At 48.6% G+C, this 15635-nt stretch overlaps 1 protein-coding gene across 2 annotated transcripts in view; it reads left to right on the top strand.

The window, feature by feature from the left end:
* Positions 1-15635, top strand: part of LOC134529059 (uncharacterized) — a 374727-nt gene that overhangs the window by 344616 nt on the left and 14476 nt on the right. For both annotated transcript variants that reach the window (XM_063362763.1, XM_063362764.1), the window contains exons 8-12: positions 4304-4442; positions 7178-7512; positions 9581-9745; positions 11356-11536; positions 14456-14682. In XM_063362763.1, the coding sequence (XP_063218833.1) occupies positions 4304-4442; positions 7178-7512; positions 9581-9745; positions 11356-11536; positions 14456-14682 (1047 nt within the window). The remainder of the gene's footprint in view (positions 1-4303; positions 4443-7177; positions 7513-9580; positions 9746-11355; positions 11537-14455; positions 14683-15635) is intronic.

Here is a 15635-nt window from a genome sequence, read left to right as displayed (position 1 = left end):
CAGGCTCCACAGGAACGACTCCAGAGAACTGTCAAATTTTATACAACTGACATGGCACTGAGATAGCAACGATATGTTCTATGTGTTCGCTATGTTCGCTGCGCCAGGCGGCCAGACAGGACAGTCTTGTTCGCGATGTCGGAGAGACGCATGCCGTGGGATTACAGTGATGATTCCGACAATAATAATATTCTGCTGGCTCTCACAGTATGTGAACGTAAAAAAAAATGGGTTTTAGAATTTAATTTCTAAACAAAAGCATTTGAAGGATTTTATCATTTTATGAAGCATTTTCTTGTGAGGACAAAACCAAATTTATACATTATTTCAGAATAAATTCAACTCAGTTTGATATCATCCCCGGCATTGTCCAGCATATCCTGCCTTCTATATTCTTTCATGGATTTATTCCATATACATGGATATTAGCGTAACGTTTCGAATAACTTTTCCGTCGACTTGAATATTTAAAGCACAATACTGAGGGTAATTAAACTTCATGAAAAGCCAACGCAAGAGTACAGCAAAATTCCGCGGGAAAACAGATGTTGGTTTTATTATCTGCGCATGCGCGAAGTCAGCGACGTTTATAAAAATAGCCGAGAATCAAACATCCGGCGACGTCGCCAGGATCGCCAAAATAGCGAACATAGCGAACACAGTAAACACAGCCTGGTGAGGCCAGTGACACCTTAGTTGCAGCTGGCTATATTTCACTCGTGTAGCGAACATCGCGAACATAGCGAGCATAGCGAACACAGCTTTGTGTGGCCAGTGACACCTGAGTTGCAGCTGGCTATATGTCACTCGCGTAGCGAACACCGCGAACATAGCGAACATAGCCTGGTGTGACCAGTGACACCTGAGTTTCAGCTGGCTATATTTCACTCGCGTAGCGAACATAGCGAACAAAGCGAACACAGCCTGGTGTGGCCAGTGACACCTGAGTTTCAGCTGGCTATATTTCACTCGCGTAGCGAACATTGCAAACATAGCGAGAATAGCGCCTTGTGTCGCCGATGCTTTAAACGCCGCGTCATGGGAAGCAGCATGTCTGGATTGCCGCCTCAGAGTGCTACTGGTGCTGCAGTGATTCAACACTGCCTTCCCTAGCATGGAGGAGAAGAACAACACCAAGTCCTGAATGCGGCAAGGACTCTCTCCAAAAGTGAACGGTATGGGACCCTGTCAGGAACCGAATCAAAGAATCTTTGACTCAGTAATGTTGCAAATTTGTGTGACAAAAATTTTTTTGTAGCTTAATAAGAAATGTCATATCACAAAACAAAAAAAAAAAAAAACCTTTTCTGTGCTTGTTGGTGCAGTTTACAGTAGTAATTTTTAGTTTGTTTCTGTGTTGGTGTTACGACAAGGAAATGTTGCATTCCCCGCCAGGGGTCGGAATAGATGGCTATCGTTCTCTCCCAACAAGCAAACAGTCTTGTGAAATACGACCTGCTCGGTGTGGCGAAGCAATAAATGCAGACGTAAACGCTACCCCGAGATAAGCCCGGTTCGTGGATGCAAGCGAAGTGGCGGGATAAAAAAAAAAATTTTATTCACCTTCTGGCCTGTGAACCGCTCAAATAATTCATCTTGTGAAACATGTATTCACTACCGACGCACGGATATTCGTGTGAGTCAGTCCGGCAGATGTAAAATATGAGTAGTTGCTGAGACTCAGACTTTTACTGTCCTATCTGGTTCTTATGTCCGCACTATTTGATTATTGAGGAATGTGCTTTTAGCTGGGATTGGCATACTAGTTGAATAAACATGTTTAGAACTTCTGCTGAATTTTTTAATTCCGAAAATGTTATAATTGCTTAATCCAAGGAAAATTTATAGCAAAAGTATTTGACAATATTTTACGGTTATATTTTCAACGAATCCTTTAAATTGTTATTTTTTCTAGTAGTAGGTATTACATTATAAGGAAAATTATGAAATTAAATTTTAAAAAAATATTTGGATTCCACTGCGAAAGAAATAAACTTGTGAAAAAACCGTAACAGTGGGTTTGAAAAATGGCATACCAACGACTCTAAGCCCACTTTTAAGTTCCCAGTTATAATGTGACTACTTGGGAAAAGTGGGCACCTACGCTTAATACGAAATTAATTAAGTTATGACTCCGAATTATGTTTATGGATGTCTGAGAAAAGAACTATGTTAACAATTACTCTGTTTTTCAGATTATTATAATATTCATAGAAATCTAATACTACAAACTTGTACTGTTCAAAGGTCAAATTCGTGAATTGTCGGTTAGAAATAATCCAGATTGCCAACTTTAAAAGTGAAGTCATTAAAAATTTCTCAGTTTAATTTCGAAGCTTAAAAACTGATTAAGTGCCCTGCGAACCAACCCAGTGCTGACTCTTTATCGTTCAGACAGAAAGGGCTATGTCTACTCTTCTATTTCTCCCCTTCATTTAGATTAAAAGTTTGAGAGAAAAAAAAACTTCCAAATACCAATATGATCAACGATCTACCCAGTATGAAATAATAAAACCAATGGTCTGAGCTATGTATTTAATAATATTATAACAATAAGATAAACAAAAACTGTTAACACATATTTTCTTAAGGTACAATATGTATAATCCCGTAACCCGTTATTTAAAAAAAAATAGGAAAAAATTGGCCGTTGCAGTGATGATGTTTTGATCCACATCAATAACTACCTCTCGCACACCATAATCGCGCGCTAAACCATTACGCTTTCTAGACGTACAGAGTTTCTGGTGGAGACTATGAGTGATTAATAATGCATGTAAAGCATTTTCATTACGTATTTTAAAACTTGCAATTACTTCTTTGTACGTTTATTTTATTTTACCAAATATATTCTAGGGTAGTTTTTACTATCATACGTTTCATTTGGCATACCATTACGTATTTTACGTTCCCAAATGTTTACAAAAAAGACTATATACGTGTTGATATTGCTACAATTTACTAAAAGTGAATTGAAAAAAAAAATACAACTCTCTCATTTTAATGATAACGAAAACTGCAGCACTACAGCGTCACTTCACTAGTGCTTTTCCGAGAGTGAGGAGTGGGGCGCTCAACACTCCCACACACGTCTCCTCCCTCGAGAACCCCACTCCCGAGCGTGTCTCGGTCTGATGAGGGTCGCTCGGCAGTGAGGAGTGTTCACACTGGGAACTGGCGGTTCGGGCGGTGGCTGTGGCCCCGAGTGACGGCGATACACCACTACGTGGAGAGTGAGGAGTGGGGCGCTCAACCCCTCCTCCCTCGAGAACCCCACTCCCGAGCGTGTCTCGGTCTGATGAGAGTCGCTCGGCAGTGAGGAGTGTTCACACTGGGAACTGGCGGTTCGGGCGGTGGCTGTGGCCCCGAGTGACGGCGATACACCACTACGTGGAGAGTGAGGAGTGGGGCGCTTAACCCTCTCCTACATCCAGAGCCCCACTCCCGAGCGTGTCTCGGTCTGATGAGGGTCGCTCGGCAGTGAGGAGTGTTCACACTGGGAACTGGCGGTTCGGGCGGTGGCTGTGGCCCCGAGTGACGGCGATACACTACTACGTGGAGAGTGAGGAGTGGGGCGCTCAACCCCTCCTCCCTCGAGAACCCCACTCCCGAGCGTGTCTCGGTCTGATGAGAGTCGCTCGGCAGTGAGGAGTGTTCACACTGGGAACTGGCGGTTCGGGCGGTGGCTGTGGCCCCGAGTGACGGCGATACACCACTACGTGGAGAGTGAGGAGTGGGGCGCTTAACCCTCTCCTACATCCAGAGCCCCACTCCCGAGCGTGTCTCGGTCTGATGAGGGTCGCTCGGCAGTGAGGAGTGTTCACACTGGGAACTGGCGGTTCGGGCGGTGGCTGTGGCCCCGAGTGACGGCGATACACCACTACGTGGAGAGTGAGGAGTGGGGCGCTCAACCCCTCCTACCTCGAGAGCCCCACTCCCGAGCGTGTCTCGGTCTGATGAGAGTCGCTCGGCAGTGAGGAGTGTTCACACTGGGAACTGGCGGTTCGGGCGGTGGCTGTGGCCCCGAGTGACGGCGATACACCACTACGTGGAGAGTGAGGAGTGGGGCGCTCAACCCCTCCTACCTCGAGAGCCCCACTCCCGAGCGTGTCTCGGTCTGATGAGGGTCGCTCGGCAGTGAGGAGTGTTCACACTGGGAACTGGCGGTTAGGGCGGTGGCTGTGGCCCCGAGTGACGGCGATACACCACTACGCGGAGAGTGAGGAGTGGGGCGCTCAACTGGAGGGTCGGGCGGTGGGGTAGGTGGCTGGTGGGCCCGAGTGACGGCGGCTGGGTGTTGCAGATCCACCACTACGTGAAGGAGCTGAACGGGCTGGAGTCGCGGCGAGGCAGGAAGCCCTTGGACGTGAACAACGTGGTGTACTGGTTCAAAAACGCGCGCGCCGCGCAGAAGCGGGCGGAGCTGCGTAGCGTCGGGCCAGGTGAGCCTTCCCTGGTCCCTTCAAACATTCACACACGAGAAATAAAAACTTTTTCTTGCCACGTCCGACGTTTCGGCATGCCTCGGTGCAGCCATCTTCAAGATAGATTAACTTTTGACTGAACATCGATGGTAGCTACATGTGTCTGCAACAAGGCGTGGTTGGTGCCTCTGGCCTATGGCCCGCGTAAGATATATTTCAACGAAGAAACATTAAAATCCACAGTATTACATTCTAGCCGTCTTTGGTTTCGTGTGTGCAGAACAAGGCGTCAGCTGACGTCGTTTAGAAGCCACAATAATCTCTCATTATACTGAAAATTATTATATCATTTGTTATGATCAATATTTTTTTCGCAGATATTGTTTTTCTATATTAAGTTCTTTTTTTATTTTCTGTAAGTCGAATATTTAAGAGAATTATTTTTTATTACATCTTCACCCATTGAATTCTTTGGTTAGTCTACAGAATAACAAAAAAATTGGGCGCATGTACTAGGCATTGTAAAAAACTATCTTTAATTTTGAATTCAAGTAATTAATGGAAATATTTTAATAATAGGACTGAAGTGATACAATCATATGCTTTATAAATCATTATTATATCAAATTAAAAAAATTAAATAATTAGTACTTATTATTTGATATTAATAAAAACATATTAATAAAATAATTTTTTTATTTAGTAAAGTTATTGGGATAAATTTTAATTATTAATGTAAATCAATAAATATGTTGAATGTTTAGTCTAATTTTGTAAATTGTAATTATTTAATAATAAATAAAAATATTTTTTATAATGCAAATAAATTATACATACGGGAACATAACCTCACTTATCTAAAACAATTTAAAAAGATTATGAACACATTTTACATCACTAATATTTATAATAAATATTTAAATTATATGGACTAGTTTTCAATATCAATCACTAAAGAATTTGATTTAAAAGAACATAAGTAGTATAGAAAAGAGGCTCCTGCGTCAGGGTCTAGGGTAAGGAACCAGAGGAGCCGACCTCCATCTTTGATCATGACGTCACGGCGGCCATTTTGGACTCAAACATTCCTAAAAAAATGACTCAAAATGACTAAAAAATTCCCCTTTTGAGGAAAAATTTCTCGTTTTCTTCCACAAAAATTGAAAAATTAGGATTTCGAAAAACCTGAAAATACTGTTGCCTTAGAAAGAACACAAAATCCTAAAATCGGCTTAAAAGTCCTAAGAGCTAGCCGCTCTAAACCGCTGACGTCATCTAGGAGTATGACGTCATCGTTGCAATTTCCGTTACGGCCACCATCTTGAAAATATTTATTTATTAACGAAAAAATCTGAATTTTTTTAAATTATTAAAAAATTTATTAAATAAAATTTCAAAAAAAATATTTTTAAAAACTTACTTTTACGAGTCCTCGGTTTGGACCGGACGAGTGCAAATGTTTATAAGATTGCTGGCTTTCGCAAGTGATCCTGTAGTAAAATAGAAATTATGTATTAAATATTATGTTTGTAAAAGAACTTGCGGTGTTTAATTCCTCGAACCTGACACTTTTCTGGTATTTAAATTAAATTTATTTTTAGCTTCGTTCAGAGATTGAAACTAGTATCGATTCAATATGTAAAGTAATGTGTGATTTTTTCGGTGAATTTTGGAATTTTTCCCGAATTTATAGCTAAATAATTACACGATTCCAAGATGGCGACCGTAACGAAACATGCAACATTAATAGGATCCAATATGGCGGTCGTAACGTAAAGTGTAACGATGACATCGTACTCAACCAAGATGTCAGACGTAATGAAACATGCAACATTTATATAATCCAAGATAGCGACTGTAACAATGAATGCAACAGTGGTTTTTAAGTAACATTTTACAAAATTTTTATTATTCAATTCGATTTATTATTTTTTTTAAAGATTTTTGAAAACTTTCCCGATTTTCTAGCTTTAAAATTATGGATTTTCAAGATGGCGGACATGACGTCATACTAGGTGACGATATATATACTTCGACATAAGTCGTGGGGGGAGACAGTCTGCCAGCGGCTTCTTTGGAGGAAGGATCAGGCGCCATTTTTTTGCACTTGTCGGGTTCCAACCGAGGACTCGTAAAAGTAAGTTTTAAAAAATATTTTTATTAAAATTTTATTTAATAATTTTTTTAATAATTTAAAACTTTTTTCTAATTTTTTCGTTAATAAATAAATATGTTCAAGATGGCGGCCGTGACGGAAATTGCAACGATGGCATCATACTCCTAGATGACATCAGCGGCTTAGAGAGGCTAGCAATTAGGACTTTTAAGCTGCTTTTAGGATTTGGTGTTCTTTCTAAGGCAAAAGTATTTTCAGGTTTTTAGAAATCCTAATTTTTGAATTTTTGTGGAAGAAAACGAGAAATTTTTCCTTAAAACGGGAATTTTTGTGTCATTTTGAGTCATTTCTGAGTTCTCTGGCTCCTCACCCTGGACCCTGGAGCAGGTTCCCCTTATCTATACTATTAACATATATAATTTTTATTCTATGTAGCCTTGTTGCAATACTGCGCGTGCATCGTAAAAATTCAATGTCATCATTTTTTTCATAAAGAAGTATAAATTCAAAACATTGTTGTAAAGCTTGTAGTATAAATCCCTGGGATGATGACCACGCATGTAAGCGTGCCCTGGGTACGAGGAATGGGACGTGGCCAGTGGGACGAGAAGGGGAACGGCGGCTGTTGTGTCGCCAGGCATGGGCTGCCCGCTGTCGCTGAACGGCTACAGCAGCAACAGCCACAGCCCGCCGCAGCCCGTGGGCCTGCTGCTCGGCCCGGCCCACCAGCAGCACGCGCGCAGCCCCGGCCGCGGCTACCCGCCCTCCGACACCTCGGAGCCCGAGCCCGCCGACGAGGAGCCGCTCCCTGCGCGGCCGCGCGACTACCGCGACTACCGCGACTACCGCGACCCGCGCGAGGAGCTGCGCACCTCGCAGGCCGCCGACGGCCGCTACTCGGCCAGTCCGTCGGCGCCGCTGTCGCTCACCACCGGGGACAAGGAGGGCGAGAGGGCGTCGCCGGCGCCCAAGGTGAGCTTGCGTCAGTCGGCATTCGAGTCGCACCGTCAAGTCGCATTGTCGAGTCGCACCGTCGAGTCACTCTGTCGAGTCGCACCGTCGAGTCGCAGCATCAAGTCGCAGCGTCGAGTCGCATTGTCGAGTCGCACCGTCGAGTCACTCCTTCGAGTCGCAGCGTCGAGTCGCACCGTCGAGTCGCTCTGTCGAGTCACATTTTCGAGTCGCACCATCGAGTCACAGCGCCGAGTCGCAGCATCGAGTCGCACCATCGAGTCGCACAATCGAGTCACAGCGCCGAGTCGCACCGTTTAGTCGCTCCTTCGTGTCGCACGATCGAGTCACCTGTCGAGTCGCAGAATCGAGTAGCAACGTCGAGTCGCACCGTCGAGTCGCTCCGTCGAGTCGCTCTGTCGAGTCACATTTTCGAGTCGCACCATCGAGTCACAGCGCCGAGTCGCACCGTCGAATCGCAGCATCGAGTCGCACCATCGAGTCGCACAATCGAGTCACAGCGCCGAGTCGCACCGTTTAGTCGCGCTGTCGTGTCGCACGGTCGAGTCACCTGTCGAGTCGCAGAATCGAGTAGCAACGTCGAGTCGCACCGTTGAGTCGCTCCGTCGAGTCGCTCTGTCGAGTCGCATTTTCGAGTCGCACCATCGAGTCACAGCGCCGAGTCGCACCGTTTAGTCGCTCCGTCGTGTCGCACGGTCAAGTCGCTCCGTCGAGTCGCATGGTCGAGTCGCACCATCGAGTCGCAGGCCGAAACCATGTTAGTTCGTTTCTGGAACTACTTATCGAGTCGATAGCGTCTAGTTCACGCTATAGAAACTTGTCAATTAGATGCCTTAGTTATATTATCTTTTATTTGTAAACTACTATAGAACCATGGAATATTGGTTTAGTGGCAGTCATGGAAGACACTATCTATTTAATTTGACATTTAAATATGACATAAAATCCTCCGCATGAAATAATTAAATCTTACAGCACTGAACTAAAGAACACAGAATATCGATTAATTTATTCAATGGTATTGTGTGGACAATATTTCTGTAATATTTTTTTTTGCTTCTTCGGAGTTTGTGGTGGTGCCATCAGTCCTCAGGTTCAGTCAGAAGCTATCATCGAAAAGCTAGTTTCCCATAGAGTCGCCGGTCTGATGAAAAATTTCATCGAGAAGCTAGTTGTCGCGTCACAGTTCTGTTTGGTATCTGTCGTCGAGAAGCTAGTTTTCCGTCAAATTGCAGATCTGGTCGTCAAAACTGAGGTCGGGGATCCAGCTTCTGGTGAAAGCGCGGTATGGTCTGAACTGTAACCGAGAAGCTAGTTGTCAAGTCACAGTTCTGTTTGGTACCTGTCGTCGAGAAGATAGTTTCCCATCAAATCGCAGAACTGGTCTTCAAAACTGAGGTCGGATATCCAGCTTCTGGTGAAAGCGCGGTCTGGTCTGAACTGTCACCGAGAAGCTAGTTGTCGAGTCACAGTTCTGTTTGGTACCTGTCGTCGAGGAGCTAGTGTCTGGGTGTTTTGTTGGCTGTTTATTGGAAGAGGGCTTGGCCAGCGTGGCGCAAGAATTGGTCAGCAAATATTCGCTCACTCGTCTTGGCCATCAGAAAAGTCCTGGCCGTTTCCCATAATAACTAAGCCTGTGTCAGCAAAGGATGACATCTTGAATTTTTTTAAAAATCCGGAATTAAGCTTGCAGTAAAGAATACTATTTAAGTCATCAGTCGTTTTAAATTGTAACTGTTGCTACATATATAGCTAATGAAGTGAAATAATAGTTATTTCCTTTCGGTGGCTTGGTGTTAACTCATGCTCACACCCTGAAAAAACAGTAATATATATATATATAATTTATGCTTCGTAGCATGTTAAATTTGGTGTATTTTAAGCTTGTTTACAACCTACTAAAAACTCAGATAGCGGAATCCATCGAAGTTTCTACTAAGATACAGGTAGGAAGAAAAGTCGTGGTTTTGCGATGCAACCTGTGTTGACACATCCATGCATAGTAAAAGGGTGATGCCAGACACTGTAAGAGGCGTCGACGGAGGGTGACCAGGACGTCTGTCCGCAGGAGAGGAGCCGGCGGCAAGACGTGGCCGACGACAGGACGAATGGCAACGAGGTGGCCGACGAGGAACCAGGGAGGTCGAGGTTTCCCAGCCCCGAGGCCCCGCTGTCGCTGGCGCTCAATGGCAAGGACCGGCCACCGTCACCCCTCAGCCAGCACCTGCCCATGGTGAGTCACAATGACATGCCTGTGTCATTCCTCCACCACACACTCGTCTATCATGCACCCCCTTCCTTCCCCCTACGGGTGCCGGTATGGTGGGAAGCATTCCCCGATAGGTCCCACAATGTCATCCCTCAGCCAGCACCTGCCCACGGTGAGTCTTAATGACATGCCTGTGTCATTCCTCCACCACACACTCGTCTATCATGCCTTCCCCCTACGGGTGCCGGTATGGTGTAAATCATTCCCCGATAGGTCCCACAATGTCACCCCTCAGTCAGCACCTGCACATGGTGAGTCACCACGACACGCATGAGTCATTCCTCCACCACACACTCGTCTTTCATGCACCCCCTTCCTTCCCCCTACGGGTGCCGGTATGGTGTGAAGCATTCCCCGATAGGTCCCACAATGTCACCCCTCAGCCAGCACCTGCCCATGGTGAGTCACCACGACACGCATGAGTCATTCCTCCACCACACACTCGTCTATCATGCACCCCCTTCCTTCCCCCTACGGGTGCCGGTATGGTGTGAAGCATTCCCCGATAGGTCCCACAATGTCACCCCTCAGTCAGCACCTGCCCATGGTGAGTCACCACGACACGCATGAGTCATTCCTCCACCACACACTCGTCTATCATGCACCCCTTCCTTCCCCCTACGGGTGCCGGTATGGTGTGAAGCATTCCCCGATAGGTCCCACAATGTCACCCCTCAGTCAGCACCTGCCCATGGTGAGTCACCACGACACGCATTAGTCATTCCTCCACCACACACTCGTCTATCATGCACCCCCTTCCTTCCCCCTACGGGTGCCGGTATGGTGTGAAGCATTCCCCGATAGGTCCCACAATGTCACCCCTCAGTCAGCACCTGCCCATGGTGAGTCACCACGACACGCATGAGTCATTCCTCCACCACACACTAGTCTATCATGCACCCCCTTCCTTCCCCCTACGGGTGCCGGTATGGTGTGAAGCATTCCCCGATAGGTCCCACAATGTCACCCCTCAGCCAGCACCTGCCCATGGTGAGTCACAATGACACACATGTGTCATTCCTCCCCCACACACTCATCTATCATGCACCCCCTTCCTTCCCCCGACAGGTGCCAGTATGGTGTGAAGCGTTCCCCGATAGGTCCCACAATGTCACCCCTCAGCCAGCACCTGCCCATGGTGAGTCACAATGACACACATGTGTCATTCCTCCCCCACACACTCATCTATCATGCACCCCCTTCCTTCCCCCGACAGGTGCCAGTATGGTGTGAAGCGTTCCCTGATAGGTCCCACAACATTACCTCAGCCAGCACCTGCCCATGGTGCGTCACCACGACACGCATGAATCATTCCTCCACCACACACTCGTATATCATGCACTCCCCGACAGGTGCTAGTATGGTGTGAAGTGTACCCCGATAGGTCCCACAACATTACCCCGCAAAATGGAACCGAATGTGGATTTGATGTAACCTACCATGTCTCCTGCATGTTCTAAGTTAAAATTATCGTAGCTTCTATTAAAATTCTTATGGACATTAATCTGTCCACTAATTCTGTATTTTTGCCTTGTTTTTCACTTGAAAATGCTTCATGAACATAATTGGTTTAGGTGGATGGAATCAAGCAGGAACCACCAGACACATCACCGAGTCTAGCAACTGCTAACTACAGCAATAACTTAACGAAGCCCGACGACGAAAATGTGTCGGAAATGGAAGACGATGATGACGAAGAAGCTGAAGATTTGGACGATAAACAGAAAGAAACCATGGATGGAGAAGAAGAATCTGGTAAGTCACCCACATTGAAGTCTCTTCTATGTTCACAGCCAGCCTCACAACATCATCAGGAAAATGAAAGGCACAGTTGCTGTGTTTACTAATTATCATTCTCATGTGGCGAGAAACATTGGCTGTACATCCTGCAACGACCTGTATGCGTGGGCTGTATATATTGTTGACAGCCTCCGCTTCAAAACTCATTCTATAAATATTATTCCAGTAAAAATCACTGATTTGCCTACGAACAGAGCATGTAAAATTAGCAGTAAGCTTTAGGCTATTCAGAGATTTCCTTCAAATATTTTTATACATTAACTAAAGAAACTGTAATTAAAAAATACCTAAGAAGTTAATTTTATGTATTAAGCTACGCAAGTTCTCGTTATTTATATTTAAAAATAATAATGATAATACATCAATTACATAATACTATTTGCATTTTTTTCTTTTCAAAATTCAAATTTTTTACTCTTCCTCCCAATAAAAATAAAACATTTTACTTCCCTGTAAAAGTATGTATCCAAATATCTGAATCAATGCTTGGGTTTATGTTTGCTTGTAAGTCTCTACAACATTTCAATGCCATGTTCGGTTCATGAACCAATGTTGCCTTTAACGGAAATTGATTCCTTCCTTGACAGATGAATTTTTATTGCAAAATTTGTTCTAAATCTTTTTGTGCTTGCAGGCATGGGCGCCGCGCGGCTGGAGGAGCGCCTGGGTTGTTTTCGCCGCAGCTGCGAGTGTGCTTGCAGGCATGGGCGCCGCGAGGCTGGAGGAGCGCCGTGGAGTGCCTGGGTTGTTCTCGCCGCAGCTGCGAGTGTGCTTGCAGGCATGGGCGCCGCGGGGCCGAAGGAGCGCCGTGGAGTGCCTGGGTTGTTCTCGCCACAGCTGCGAGTGTGCTTGCAGGCATGGGCGCCGCGGGGCTGGAGGAGCGCCGTGGAGTGCCTAGGTTGTTCTCGCCGCAGCTGCGAGTGTGCTTGCAGGCATGGGCGCCGCGCGGCTGGAGGAGCGCCTGGGTTGTTCTCGCCGCAGCTGCGAGTGTGCTTGCAGGCATGGGCGCCGCGAGGCTGGAGGAGCGCCGTGGAGTGCCTGGGTTGTTCTCGCCGCAGCTGCGAGTGTGCTTGCAGGCATTAGCGCCGCGGGGCTGGAGGAGCGCCGTGGAGTGCCTGGGTTGTTCTCGCCGCAGCTGCGAGTGTGCTTTCGGGCATGGGCGCCGCGGGGCCGGAGGAGCGCCGTGGAGTGCCTGGGTTGTTCTCGCCGCAGCTGCGAGTGTGCTTGCAGGCATGGGCACGGCGCGGCTGGAGGAGCGCCTGGGTTGTCTCGCCGCAGCATCGAGTGTGCTTGCAGGCATGGGCGCCGCGCCTGGGTTGTTCTCGCCGCAGCTGCGAGTGTGCTTGCAGGCATGGGCGCCGCGAGGCTGGAGGAGCGCCGTGGAGTGCCTGGGTTGTTCTCGCCGCAGCTGCGAGTGTGCTTGCAGGCATGGGCGCCGCGCGGCTGGAGGAGCGCCTGGGTTGTTCTCGCCGCAGCTGCGAGTGTGCTTGCAGGCATGGGCGTCACGCGGCTGGAGGAGCGCCTGGGTTGTTCTCGCCGCAGCTGCGAGTGTGCTTGCAGGCATGGGCGTCACGCGGCTGGAGGAGCGACTGGGTTGTTCTCGCCGCAGCTGCGAGTGTGCTTGCAGGCATGGGCGCCGCGGGGCTGGAGGAGCGCCGTGGAGTGCCTGGGTTGTTCGCGCCGCAGCTGCGAGTGTGCCTGCAGGCATGGGCGCCGCGGGGCTGGAGGAGCGCCTGGGTTGTCTCGCCGCAGCTGCGAGTGTGCTTGCAGGCATGGGCGCCACGCGGCTGGAGGAGTGCCTGGGTTGTTCTCGCCGCAGCTGCGAGTGTGCTTGCAGGCATGGGCGCCGCGGGGCTGGAGGAGCGCCGTGGAGTGCCTGGGTTGTTCGCGCCGCAGCTGCGAGTGTGCTTGCAGGCATGGGCGCCGCGGGGCTGGAGGAGCGCCGTGGAGTGCCTGGGTTGTTCTCGCCACAGCTGCGAGTGTGCTTGCAGGCATGGGCGCCGCGGGGCTAGAGGAGCGCCGTGGAGTGCCTGGGTTGTTCTCGCCGCAGCTGCGAGTGTGCTTGCAGGCATGGGCACGGCGCGGCTGGAGGAGCGACTGGGTTGTTCTCGCCGCAGCTGCGAGTGTGCTTGCAGGCATGGGCGCCGCGGGGCTGGAGGAGCGCCGTGGAGTGCCTGGGTTGTTCGCGCCGCAGCTGCGAGTGTGCTTGCAGGCATGGGCGCCGCGGGGCTGGAGGAGCGCCGTGGAGTGCCTGGGTTGTTCTCGCCACAGCTGCGAGTGTGCTTGCAGGCATGGGCGCCGCGGGGCCGGAGGAGCGCAGCGGAGTGCCTGGGTTGTTCTCGCCACAGCTGCGAGTGTGCTTGCAGGCATGGGCGCCGCGGGGCTAGAGGAGCGCCGTGGAGTGTCTGGGTTGTTCTCGCCGCAGCTGCGAGTGTGCTTGCAGGCATGGGCACGGCGCGGCTGGAGGAGCGCCTGGGTTGTCTCGCCGCAGCTGCGAGTGTGCTTGCAGGCATGGGCGCCACGCGGCTGGAGGAGTGCCTGGGTTGTTCTCGCCGCAGCTGCGAGTGTGCTTGCAGGCATGGGCGCCACGCGGCTGGAGGAGTGACTGGGTTGTTCTCGCCGCAGCTGCGAGTGTGCTTGCAGGCATGGGCGCCGCGGGGCTGGAGGAGCGCCGTGGAGTGCCTGGGTTGTTCGCGCCGCAGCTGCGAGTGTGCTTGCAGGCATGGGCGCCGCGGGGCTGGAGGTGCGCCGCGGAGTGCCTGGGTTGTTCTCGCCACAGCTGCGAGTGTGCTTGCAGGCATGGGCGCCGCGAGGCTGGAGGTGCGCCGCGGAGTACCTGGGTTGTTCTCGCCACAGCTGCGAGTGTGCTTGCAGGCATGGGCGCCGCGCGTTTGGAGGAGCGCCTGCGCGCGTACCGCAGCCCCAGCCCGCGCGGATTGGCCGGCGAGCCGCCTGACCTTGAGCGACTGGCGGCTGGGTTCCCGCTGGTGCCCAACTCCATGTTCTCGCACTCCATCATGTACATGAGCCACTACATCCCTGGCCTGGCGCACCAGCACCGCGGCCCGCCGGCCTCAGTGTCCGGCGCTGCGCCGCACGCGGTGAGATGTCCCTCCACGTGAAGCCTACAACTCACGTAGTTTCGCTTCCCTGCAAGAATTTCCGAAGATTGCCGAGGTTTTTCGTTTTGGTACTAACGCCACTTCAGCCGCTAAATGAGAAGTTTCCAATCAAAACGAGCATGTTGTGACTGACCTTACCTAACCTAACCCTTCGATTTTTTTTTAATTTCAATTTTTTGAGAGAAATCCGAAGTTGCACGAACGTGATAGGGAACCGAACCTTTGTGAGTTGTAGGCTTCCCGTCCCTCCACACTGTCAGTTCTGCGACCGCAATCAACGTGGCAAGCGCGGCTCCAGAGGAAGGATGGCCCAAATTTTACTTATTATTTCTTTGTAGGGAATATTAATGTTAACCATAAATACTTTCGTTAAGAGGCCACTCCAGTGTTTCAGGGGCACTACGCAACCCGCGTTAACCTCATAAGATTCAATGCTATTTTCATTTTGCTTATAACTAATTAACTAATATAGATTTCGAAATGATGCTTGCTTGATATGTAAGATAACGATGCTCTTATCAAAGCCCCTTTCTTCAAAAACGTGCATAAATTATGGTTAAAACCTAGACAATACACTTGTACATATTAGTAAAGATTAGTATAAAACCATAATTTATGCACGTTTTTGAAGAAAGGGGCTTTGATAAGAGCATCGTTATCTTACATATCAAGCAAGAATAATTTGAAATCTATATTAGTTAATAAGTTATAAGCAAAATGAAAATAGCATTGAATCTTATGAGGTTAACGCGGGTTGCGTAGTGCCCCTGAAACACTGGAGTGGCCTCTTAATGTGCTGAACTCTTCTTTCAAACATAATTTGTACGAGTATACTAAATTTCAGTATTTGAGACCATATGTTTTGTGAATATCCCAAGGGCAATGTCATGATTATTAACTGCATCCTCCTGTGTGTGAGAGCCCTGCCCGAG

This window comes from Bacillus rossius, chromosome 2 (genome assembly GCF_032445375.1).
Source record: "Bacillus rossius redtenbacheri isolate Brsri chromosome 2, Brsri_v3, whole genome shotgun sequence".
Classification (NCBI taxonomy): Eukaryota; Metazoa; Arthropoda; class Insecta; order Phasmatodea; family Bacillidae; genus Bacillus; species Bacillus rossius.
Note: the sequence above shows the minus strand (reverse complement) of the source record. Positions and strands in the feature narration are given on the sequence as shown.